Consider the following 12,531-nt stretch of genomic DNA (forward strand, 5'->3'; position numbering starts at 1 on the left):
CTCATAAGAACATTTTATTGATTTATTTAGTAATCGTAGAAGAGTAGTCTGTGTAGGTGTTTTTGTTCAATATCAAATATCGATGCAATAAGTTACTGGATCTCTAGAATTAAACGATTAGTTTTAGTTTCTCCAAAGTTCGTGAATGGCATATTCCGTGTCTTTCATTTTTTCAGCAACACTGCTCTGATTTTGTTTAAAGGTAATCCTACAAACTAAAATCGAATTTCGACTTTCCACTCAATGCCACCGCGTCTCAACTTAGGATCCTAGCTATTTTACTCTCAGATTTCATTAAAAGTAGGTGTATATCGGTATCGTAATCCAAAAAAGAAAAAAAAATACAAGATCCATACAAAAAGTAGGAATGGAAGGGCGGATTTATACATGTACTGTACAAACAATCGTGAACAAACCGTTGCGCTGCTGATTACTTAAATTACGTGGTTTGCAAAAAAACTAATACAAAAAAAAACAAATACATTTAATTCAAAGGCGAGTGGCGCTTACTTTTAGTACACATATTGTAAAATTGGACGTCTTTATCATCATTGTTTTTTGTTGTAGTTAAATTCATGAAGTTTCATTTTTTTCTTTAAGAGCAACTTGGAACGAAATTGTGTCTCGACAAGTGAAGCGCGCGATTCGATTGTCCCAACGATCCCATCAGAGGCCCTTCCCAAAAATACGGTCGGTGCAGAAAAGCTTCTAGTCTTCGTAAAGTTTGATCGTCTGTGCAAACAATGTGAAAGCTAGAATTGATTTATTTTTGTGTAAGTTTTGTGTTTCTGGTGTATTTTTTTTAGTGTGTCGGTCAAAGTATTTAATTTTTTTTAACATGCTGCAGCTTTGGATTTGGGGAGGTTAGCGTTTTCGTTAGATAGTGGAGATACTTTTCTCAACGAACGAGAAAAGGTCCTATCAGTGTGTGCGTGCGCGTGCTTTGAGAGCATGTAAGTGTGTGTGTGTGTGTTGTGTTTGTTGGTGCAGTGCGATTGTTTGACAAATTCCAGCGAAAAAAAAATTGGCATTTTGATAAATTTCAATTGTAATGCAAAATGTTAGAATCAACGAAAAAGATAACGTTATTATGATCGATATCGATTGCAAATATTGCTAATTATAAAAATAAGTATTTTCAAGAAAAAACGATATTATGGGAAAAAAATGCTAATGTTTTACTCCCAACACTCTAATTAAGTGAAAATTCATACTAAATTTCGCGTCGTTCGATACAAGTGTTCCCTATTTGGCATAACGGGTTTTTCAGAATGACGTTTGGCATAATTGGTCCAAGGCATCAGTGACGTTTGGCATAATGGACATTTGGCATAATGGACGTTTGGCATATTTTTTACAAGCTTTTTTTGTTTTGTTTATTGCGCATTTTGCACTTTACTAGAGCCTTGCGCAATTATTTTCATCACAGTATTTTTTCATCACAGTGATTTTTCTTCACAGTGATGACGAAGATATCCGTTGCTATGACAGGCTGTTTATTTATTTATTTTTGGAAGTTCAGAAACAAATGGCTCGTCCAGCTCAGAAAAAGTTTTTCGGACCGGCTAAGTGATTAAGTCGTTCCGACTGTGGAATCGTGGTCTTCGGTTCCGGGATGCAGCGGTGTTGCGCCGCCATCTTGGCTTATGGTGGATCTTTGTCTTTTTGCTGGACGGATGGTGGACAACAAGCGGGCGTTGCTGGTTACGTTGTGGACAGGCGTCTTTACTACTTGTTGGATCGGTACAACATCCAGCTAATCCGGCGCTGCTAAGAGGGGTCCCTTCATGGCGAGGAAGGCCAGTAGTTATCGTCCTCTACGGTCCTCATATCGGGATGTGGCAGACGGCGGCGGTGGGAAGCAACTGCCCGACATTCACGCTACCCATGCAGATCAATCCGAGATGAACGGATGCTCGAAGTTTCTTCGTTGTAGAGGGTGATTTGTTATCATTCGCTACCCTGGAGTTTGTCCGATCTACCAATGTCATTTGGGGAATGTAACCTTTTCTAATAGAGTCTTGCGAAAAAAAAATTTAGTACTGTTTTTTTACTGAAAAATAATAAAAAGGCCTCTTTCGTCTACAATGTATCGATTTTTAGCCAAAACTCTGTTGAATTTACAGCCAATTTATGGCCTCGGGCCGTAAGAATAATGGTACCGTTTATGGACTCATTGAACACAGCTCGAGATGGCCGATAGAATTATGCCCTCGAGCTCATTAGAAAAAAAAAACCGTAAAAAAATCCTAAAGTGTCAACTACAAGAATCGATCCAAGAACTTTAAACAGACCATCTCAATGACTTAACTGCCTCGGCCACCACAGCTTGATGACTAGATTGTGGTCAGAAGTCGATGTATTGCATTTGTTTTGTTTTGATGGTGTGATGAAAATTCGGTTTGCCAACTGTGATGAAAATTATCCCGCAGCACTCTAGCGCGGTGCAAAGTGCGCAAAGTTGATAGTTCTCAGTCCTGCAAAGCAGTGTGATGAAAAAATCTAGGCCTAGCACGATTGACACAAAACTCTAGAAATTGCTGCAAGGCGCAATAATAAGTTTAACTATTTTTTTAACGAGTAATATTTTTTTAGGATTTTATTTTTATCCTTTTTTTAACAGATGATTTTACATTTTGAGATGATAGTTTTTTTTTCATAAAATTGTGTATCTGTGCCATGTACTCCAAATAGGTAATTTTTTAATGCAATTTATCATTTTCAATCAAAATTTTAATTTTAAAAGAAAAATCTCCTCGTATCTTTAGGTACATTTTCTTCTTTTCAAATATTTTGCAGCAATTTTTTGCAAAGAATTTTTCCTTCTTTTATTTAAAATTCAACCTGATGAAGTGATGTAAGTTTTGCCCTTCTTTAATTATTTTGCAATAAGGTTTTTATGCTATTTTCCCTTTTTTCAAATCCAACCTATAGAAAGGATTCACTCTCTTCTTTAAAAAAATGATTTTGAAGGCAATTTTCCCTCCACTCGTTTGAAAAAGTTTTTAAAGAAGGCAAAATCTCTCAAAAGATGTACATTTTGCCCTTCTTCCAATATTTTGCAATTAACTTTTTATGCAATTTTCCTTTCTTTTATTCATTATTCAACCTAAAGAAGGAATTTAAATTTTTAATTTCTTTAAACATTTGACAATTGAGTTTTTATGAAATTTATTTTTACTTTACTTACTTAAAATTCAACTTACAGAAGGGAAAATCCCTCAAAAGATGTATTTTTAATATTCGACAATTGAGTTTGTTTATGAAATTTTCCCATCTTTTATTAAAAATTCAACTTATAAAAGGTAAGATCTCTTTAAAGATTTACATTTTTCCATTCTTTAAATGTTTGAAATTTTCGTTTTTTTTATGTATATTCCCTACCATTACAAAAAAAAAACAATTTTATTTGCATTAATGTTTTTTTTTTTTTTTTTCATACAACTTACCCTTCTCTTAGTTGAATTTTGAATAAAAGAAGGGAAAATTGTATAAACAGTTTAATTGAAAAAAACAACAGTGGAAAAATGTGAAGAAATTAAGAGAAATGTTCAAAGAGTAAATGTTTAAGAGATTTTCCTTTCTTCAAGTTGAATATAAAAGAAGGGAAAATGCATTAAAAGCTTGATTGCAAAATATTTCTAAAAGAGCAAATTCTTCATCTTTTCTTTAGATTGAATTTGAAAAAAAGAAGGGAAAATGAGAATCTGTTGAGAGGTTTTCCTTCTTCAAGTTGAATTTTGAATAAAAGATGGGAAATCGATCGTCGAAAATTTTAAGAGTACATCTTTTACATGTTTTTCCCTTTTCTAAGTTGGATTTTCAATAATAGAAGGGAAAATTTCAATAAAAAAACTTTATTGCATAATATGTTGAAAGGGGAAAAATATGTAAAGCTATCAAGAGATTCTTTAATCTAAATTTTAAATATTTTTTTTAATTTCATTGAAGTGCTTTATTGTGAAATATGCAAAAAAAAAAATTAACAACTTGCATCTACTAGGGAAAAAACAAAATAAATTTGAATTCTTCTAAATGAGAAATACTTGTGGTGGTTCATGCGCCCCAATTTCCCCTACACGATCGTATCCGATCTCGCGCTACTATCTCTGCATACTCTCACACTGACGGTCGATCGGCCTGCGGACCGATCGCGACACACACTCCTGACTAGTCAATAAAAGCCCTTGATCCGAGAAGGACGTTATCAAGATTTCGCGCTTTACGAAGTTTTATCTTACGTCCGAAAAGTACTAATTAATATATAGTGTGTGACACTATATACTAATTAAACAAAACTAAAAAAGCAAGTTTTAATTATGCCAAACGTCTTTCTGGAAAACCCGTTATGCCAAATATCCATTATGCCAAACAGGGTGATACCCATATTTTAAATTTAAAAAACGGTGTTTCATGAGAATACACAATTTTTAGTCATTTTATATACACATTGCAAATTTTTGGTATTTCAAAAAGTGGTATTTTGTGAAAATGAAAATATTAAACAATCCTTATGTCGGCCAAAATGGCGGTGATAAAATTTTGATCTTCAGAATCTTCAGAATGCAAATTTTGAAAATTCAAAAAACGGTATTTTGTAAAAAATATTATTAACACCAAAAACTCAAATTTATTGAAAATCTATGCATATTTTGCGTCGTTTGATTCTCATATTGCAAATTTTGAAAATTTGAGTATTCTCGAAAATACAGTATTTTTTTATAGATTTTCATAAATTTTGAGCATGAACGAAATTGTTATTTTTATTTAATTTTATTTTAATTATTGCGTGTTTTGTTTTTAATTGGGAAAAGTGATGGCAGAATCTTCATCAAAAGAAAATCGTATGCATATCAAGCGTATCAAGAGAAACAATCCAAAGGGAGAATGGCTCTCATCTCTCGCGAATGAAAGATCGATTTAAAAACGCAAAAAAAAACATCATCTTAGATTATTCGGCGGAACATCAATTTCACTACTACACTTGCAGGTGTATCGTCTTACTTCCAAAAATTACCTGTCACTGTTCATTAATGAACAATCTTTGTAAACAAAACGTAATAAATAAATTCAAGTGATGCTAACAATGAGTATTACAAAAAATCTTCAACTGATTGATTTTTTTCGAAAAGTTCGGGAGAGATTTTCTTTTGCGTGATACACCTCCTCTCTCTTCTGCGGGCGAAGAAAGTTCGCAAGCGAAAAAGATGTTTTACTGATCATTTCATCCCTGATAGGGAATAATAAAACCTGAAATCTGTCAAACAATCGCACGCTTCGCCGAAAGCGGATCAATCTTTTGCGGTGTGCAAATTTGGCGCCAAAAGTGTTTCGGACCGATCGGAATCCAAGCAGGCAATCGCTTCGCACGCTCGAGAAACACTGCAGACTGCAAAGTATCTTTGTTTACTTTCTCTCTCTCTCTAATTGACGTGTTCTTCGTTGTCGAATCACGCAGGAAAATGCAACTATCTTTCGGAACAAACTGACGACGGCGGACAACTATGGGTTAAAAGTTTAAGTGTTGTGATTTTTTGTTCGTAAAATTTAACTACCTTTGAATACTACAGCTTGGTTTTGGGCAACATCTACAATCTATTTTGGACACTAATTTAATTTTTTTTTCTGACCTAAATTCTATCTGGAACTATTCTGTTTGAATTGTGGTTAGCTACGGTGGAAAAAACAACTCAGTATAATTTATTTGTCTACACACAATTTTGTTGATCACAATTTTCTTCTTCAATCCACACTGGTTTGACGACTTACACCCTAAACGAGTTCTAGCTAGTTTTACTTACCATACTTACACACACGCGCGGAAATCATGCCGTCGAATCGATAAAGTCCGGCTGGGTCAGCTGCAGTCCTGCTACGGCTGCGACCGGCGAACCGTTTCCGTTGCTCGTCTGGTTGGCGTTAAGGTCGATGGCGGCCGCCACGGCGGCAACCCCATTTCCGTTGACCAGGTGCGCCGGCAGCGAGACCAGCGGGATCGACTGGAAGTTTGTTTCCTCGAGGTCACGCTGCAGCTCGGTTAGGGCCGGCGACTGCTGCACGATCGACTGTACGCTGTGTAGCGTCTGTGGGGGCGAGAGAGTGGGGTTGTGGGAATGTGTTGGCATGTTTTTTTGAACTTTTTTTTGGTGGTTAAGCTATTAGTACGATACGTGCTATTCCGCGGCGAGGAGGTTTCATGCAGCATGCAGATGGTGTTTTTGATGTTCTTGGAGTCGCCTGAAGCAAGGGCTATTCTCTCAAGTTCTATATTTCTACAGCTGGACTGCGTTTAGGCAGGTTGGGTAGGATTACAACAACACTCAGATATCGTGCAGAGAGACGGGGGAGACGAAAGACAGAGGTAACAAACAATAGAGCAACATAAATTTATTTTCATTTGGATTAACTGCACACTGGTAAGGAACTTTGTCGATAGGATATTGAAGCACCCATAGCCATCACTTTTGTTATCTTACAATTAATGGGAAGTTACACCATCGCTCTTAAGCCTAATATATATTAACAACTATCTCCCCCACGAAAATAAAGTCCCCTTGAAAAAGCAACAATATACAATTATTCCCAGCACCCCGTTCAACCCCCACTTAAACAACTGGTGCACGAGCAACTTTTCTACGAACTTTGATCTCAAAAACCCGCTAGCACTTACTTCTAGCGCCCGATCGATCGCCTCGTACTGCCGCTTGGCCTCCCCGAGGGCCTGGTGCCAACTTGCGCTCATCAGCCGGGTGGCACTGGTTTGCTGCATCGCCGCCAGCTGCTGCTCCTTCTCGCAGAGGCGCGCCTTCAGCTTCGGAATCTGTCAAAAATTTAGAAATAACCCCTCATCAAAACATTCCTACCTTTTCCCAAATAAAATAAATTTCGCCGTTCAAACCTCGTTGCAAGCCTGCACCACGTGGCTGATCAGGTCCTTCTCCGGGATGGAGTCGTTTTCGTTCCACAGCTTGAGCGCGCTGATGACGTCCTCGCGGTTGATCGTCAGCATGTTGGCGTTCTGTTGCTGCTTGTTGTTGCTGCACAGCGTGCTAAGCTGACAGATGTCCTCGTTGAGTTTCTGGAAATGCGGAACGAGGTCGGTTGCATTAGGATGAATTTGAGTTAAAAGGCATTTTTTCTAGAATTTGCCCCGATTTGGATGAGATACTCGACGTTCGATGCCTCTGTGCTCTCTTGTACTAAGCTTGCTGGTTTTCCTATCTAGTTAGCAGAAGAGAGCACAGAGGCATCGTAATGAATGTAGAATACGACAAAGGGATGTGAGGTAAAACGAAAATTAAAATTCAGGGTCCAAAAAACGTTAAAATGTTTCAAATAGGTCATATTTTCCTAAACTTGATGAAATTAAATTCTCTTGAAATGTCTTTTGAAGCACTTTAAAACGTGACCCAAAAGATCCTTTTCTAATATCTAATTTTTTATTAACACTGTACTGCCATTCTACGCATAATTGTCCCATGTTCAAAAAAGTGCAACTGAGAAAAACGCGATTGAAATTTTTCGACCGATTCTGTGTTTCTACGCATAATTGTCCCGTGGGTTCCTATTCGCCCAATGTGTCCCTAATCACCCCAGTTAGCAGTTTATCAGCTTTATTTGTGATTCTCTTGCTTTACAAAAGGTAAACAAGACATAACGTTTAGTAAAACTAATGATTCCGTGTAAGAAAATACTTGGTGGGACAATTATGCGTAGAAGTTTTACGATGGGACAAACAGACTTGGTGTTGTTTTTAATGAGTTTCCGAACAAAGTACCAGATTTTATGTGTTTTTCTTAAAGTACACATCAAACTAAACTTAAAAATGTCATAAAGTCAAAATCAACCAAAACTGACATGGGACAATTATGCGTAGAACGGCAGTGTAGGCGTTCAAAACTGCTTTTTTTTGTTCTCAATTTCGAAATATTAAGAATCCTAGGGAAATTAAACATAACTTTGAGCTATTAGAGTTGGAAATTTGGTTGCACAGAGTTAAAAAAAAGTATGTAGTAATTTTTGTTATTTCTAAGTTGTAAATGAGTGATAGAAAAAAAACTATCATCTGATGATTCCTGCACAAAAATATCAGAGGATAAAGCGAACGTCATTATATCTTGGGAGTTTTCATAGTTTATTTTGTTATTGCCAGCATGAGCAAGGTCTTTCTATCACTCCTTCCCTTTTCCTTGTTCTCGAACACTCGCCGATGATTCTTTTGTTTTCTCAGCAAATCGCAATGCAAGAACGAGATAGAGACTACCAATTTTTTGTGTTGAAATTTTCGCGATGGAGAGAAGAGCAGAAAACAAATTATAATTTGTTTCATCTTGCTAGCACAACAAAGGAAGAATCTTCATCAAAATACTTTATTTTGACACCGATTTAGAGAGAAATTCGAAAGAGAACGTGTCTCTTCTTTCTCATGTTCAAAATTTTGAGAAAAGAGCAACAATTCTAGCACTACGGTACTTTTGCATTGTTTTGCAAGAAATTTTCAAATTCGGGATATCACAAAATACTGTATTTTTCGAAAATACTCAAATTTTCATCATTTCCAATATGGGTACTAGAGTGTAACAAAAATGACTTTTTGGCGGGCATTCAAGGGTTTGTTCCGGTGGGCATACTAAGCCCAAATCCAAAATATGAGCTTGATTGGACGTAACAAGAGCTGGCGCTCCGCCCTTCAATTTTAAATGGGATTTAACCGATTTCTCGAAAAAATGCCAAACTTTGAAGGCCTGTACCGAGCTCCAGGGTGCTCCAAATTTCAATGTTATATATACCAAAAGATGCGCAAGGATCTGGCCTACACGCCAATGATGTTAAAAATAAACGCTTCAGTGGCCAAAATGCCTCAAAAAGTTTCATTTTTGAAAAAAATCTTTTTTACGGTTTAAATCCCATTTAAAATTGAAGGGCGGAGCGCCAGCTCTTGTTACGTCCAATCAAGCTCATATTTTGGATTTGGGCTTAGTATGCCCACCGGAACAAACCCTTGAATGCCCACCAAAAATTCATTTTTGTTACATCCTAATGGGTACTAAACTAAGCGAAATTTGGTATGTTTCTTTCACTTGATTAAATTGTTTTTGTAAAATACTAAAATTTTCGCAAAGTACCGTATATTTTCAAAAATACTAAAATTTTTGAATTTGCAATATGGGTATCAAACGAAGCGAAATTTTGTATGCTTTTTTCACTTTATTAGATTTTTTTTGGAAAATACTAAAATTTTCACAAATTACCGTATTTTTTCGAAAATACTCAAATTTTCAAAATTTGCAATATGGGTATCAAACGAATTGAAATTTTGTATGCTTTTTCAATTTATTAGAGTTTTTTTTAAATACTGAAATTTTCACAAATCACCGTATTTTTTCGGAAATACTCAAATTTTTAAAATGTGCAATATGGGTAACAAACGAAGCGAGGAGGTTTGGTATGCTTTTATCACTTTATTAGGGGGTTTTATTTTTGAAAATACTACTTTACAAAAAAAAAACATATTAATGTGAAAAGGAAAATCAAATTTCGCTTCGTATCAAACCCATATTGCATATTTTGAAAATTTGAGTATTTTCGAAAAAATACGGTAATTTGCGAATATTTCAGTATTTAAAAAAAAATACTCTAATTAATTGAAAAAGCATACAAAATTTCAATTCGTTTGATACCCATATTGCAAATTGTGAAAATTTTAGTATTTTCGCGAAAATACGGTGATTTGTGAACCATTTTGAATACATATTTTACTTTGAAACTTCCTAGATTTTCATAAAATATATTCTTAGTGAAAGCATTGAACATTTAACATGATATGGTTGAATTAATCAATTCTAGAAAGTTTAAAAAAATGAATAATCGTCCATCATCGGCGATCGCCGATTAAATTATCGAAATAACAATAGCACTGTCGTTATCATTATCGAGCATCGATATTTTATCGTTAACAACCTTGATTGTTTCTTTATACATGGAGACAAAAATTTGGGGGATGTCCATAACAAAACGCAAAAACAAAATCAAAAATCTGTATCTCGAGAACGGATTTTCTGATCAATTTGGTGTTCCTCGACAAAATTGTAGGTTATTGTTAAGACCATCCAGAAAAAAATAGTTACTACCATTTTTTTTAAATAAGTATTTTCACAAAAACTCGTTTTTGCCATTCTTCATCACTTCTCTTTGATTATTTTTATTTTTTCATGTTTTAGTTGACAAAAAGACAACTTTTGAGCTATAAGCTATAGCTGACGCTTTATTTTTGGCCAAGTTAAGGACGTATTAGACTATGAAAAACAAACAAACAAACTTTTTGACAGTTTGGCAGTTTGCCTGCATTTGTTTGCAGCAACGTCAGCCTGCATACATATGGCATTGTTTTGCGAGTTTTTCAAACTGTCAAACACGAGAAAGGGCGAGTTTGTTTGCCATAGTCTGATATCTCCTTTATATGTTTATAAAAGATAGTGTTTTTAGAAAGTATCGAAAATGAACACAAAAAATCATTTTGAAGATTTGTAAAATTTTGATAAGATGAGATAATACGGTTTTTGAGTTATAGCCATTTTTAAGTAAACTTTTTTAACAAAAAAATCGTTTTTTCTTTTTTGGCAATGGATGGCGGTAGTGATATCAAAAATCTGGTTAAGGTGGAATTGATACTGTTCCCAATTTTCAATTCCCAATCATCAAATAAACATGACGAAGTCCAGTCTGCAATCCACTTAAATCAACCTCTTGTTCGTTTAAAACAGTTTTGATTGTAAAATATGTGGCAATAAGCATTCCGAAACACTTTTTTCCCAAAATTGATTTGATGAACTAAAGGGTCACGAAAAGTAAAACAATTTACTCACATCAATCTCCTGCCGGTGGCTAACCAGCTCGGCCTTGCTCTTGGTGAGCTCGTTGCCGCGGGCCACCAGCTGCTGCGACGCATCCGCCAGATCCTCCTTCAGCTTGACGTTCAACTCCTCGTACTCCTTGGCGCGATCCTGGATCTCCTCGTTGGTTAGGGCCAGTTTGTTCCTAAAAGAATTTAAAGTGTTAAAAATTTTGAACATCGATGAACCGTTTTGAGCACTCACTTGTGAACGACCAGCTCCTGGATGCAGTGATCGTTGTCCATCTGCACGATGCGCAGCACCTTCAGCAGCTTCGTGATCAGGTTGTCCACGTCGATGACCTGATCGACGAGCGATTGCGCGTTACAGTACTCGCAAATCGAGGGCATTTCCGCGATCGAGGCCTCGCCGCAGCAACTGTTCTCGTCGTCCTCCAGCGACGACGAGTGACTAGCGGTGGTGTGATCTCCGGCGGTGGTGGTTCCAGCGTTCGCCGGTCTCTGCTCGCCGTTCGACTGCCGGAACTGACGCCGCGGTGACCGGCCGCTCGCTATGATGCTCGACTGCAGCTCGATCTGCTGCCGGTTGGCTATGGCCTGGGACAGGTTGTCCAGCGATTCGTCGTGCGAGATCATCGCGTTGGCCGCTCCGCTTTCGAGCGACGACGGCATCTCGATCTGGGAGATTCGCGTCGACGACGAGACCATGTTGTGGGAGTGCGAGTCGGGCATCGCGACGTCCTCCAGGACGTTGTCCATCATGAGGCAGGGCTCCGTTTCCGAGTCCAGCATCTCCGTCGAGTCGGATTCTGCGACAAAAAAGAGGAAGGTTAGTAAAACTGAAACACCCCTCGCAGCAATCCCAATCCTACCGTGACCGCAAATCTCCTTGCGCTCCTTGGGCGTCGCCACCGACGCCGACTTGCCCGCGGCAGCGGACTTGCTGGTGGCGTTCTTGATCGCGCTTATCACGGCCGCGATAAAGGACTGGCCGCGCTGCGGTGATAGTGGCGCCTTGGCCGGAGTTGCGCACGGCGCCGGCTGTTGATCACAGTAAGCCGCGGCCGGTTGCTGTTCACACTCGGGGCTACCGTCCCCGCTGCTGCTGTTGGTGTACGCTTCGTTGTGGTAGATTACGTCCTGGAAGAGTGGGTGAGGGAATTCATCAATGTGTGACGATCACGATGGGGCGGCAAACAAAATCACTTCCATGCACAGTTGCGCTCGAGAAAGGTTTCTAAAACATGCGATCTACAAAACGGGTTACTCTACCGCACACAAGAGAGAGGAGGGAGGATCCTGCTTGAGCTATAGAGGGTCAGTCATTTTTCTGGGGGGAATTTGCAGAGGACAAAAGACAATCGTTCAAACCCGGAGTGGTGCTGGCGTGGCGGACTTACCGTAGCATACGTAACCTCTACAGAGTTGTTACACGAAAGGTTTGTGTATTTTTTGGTTTCAAAAGGTTAGGTTGGATTGAAAGGATATCACGAATGGTGGTTCACGGAGGAGGTTGATTAGTGTGTGTAGGTGAACGGGAGTAGATCGTTAGAATGGAGAATAAATGGTGGAAACGAGGATGCGTGAGAATGTGATTATTTTGTTTTACATTAGTCATACTAGTCAGTACTGTTGAGAATCTCTAGCATTTTCATTCGTTTCATCTAGCGAACAGATAG

At 37.8% G+C, this 12,531-nt stretch overlaps 1 protein-coding gene across 1 annotated transcript in view; it reads right to left on the reverse strand.

The window, feature by feature from the left end:
- Positions 1 to 3,570: 3,570 nt before the first annotated feature.
- LOC120432596 (myosin-9) overlaps positions 3,571 to 12,531 on the reverse strand; it is a 95,923-nt gene continuing 86,962 nt past the window's right edge. Inside the window, exons 5-10 of the mRNA XM_039597835.2 lie at positions 11,725 to 11,992; positions 11,097 to 11,661; positions 10,866 to 11,037; positions 6,899 to 7,078; positions 6,671 to 6,820; positions 3,571 to 6,083 (exon numbers count right to left, since the gene is read on the reverse strand). Coding sequence (XP_039453769.1) covers positions 5,826 to 6,083; positions 6,671 to 6,820; positions 6,899 to 7,078; positions 10,866 to 11,037; positions 11,097 to 11,661; positions 11,725 to 11,992 — 1,593 coding nt within the window. The 3' untranslated portion in view covers positions 3,571 to 5,825. The remainder of the gene's footprint in view (positions 6,084 to 6,670; positions 6,821 to 6,898; positions 7,079 to 10,865; positions 11,038 to 11,096; positions 11,662 to 11,724; positions 11,993 to 12,531) is intronic.

This window comes from Culex pipiens, chromosome 3 (assembly GCF_016801865.2).
Source record: "Culex pipiens pallens isolate TS chromosome 3, TS_CPP_V2, whole genome shotgun sequence".
Lineage (NCBI taxonomy): Eukaryota > Metazoa > Arthropoda > Insecta > Diptera > Culicidae > Culex > Culex pipiens.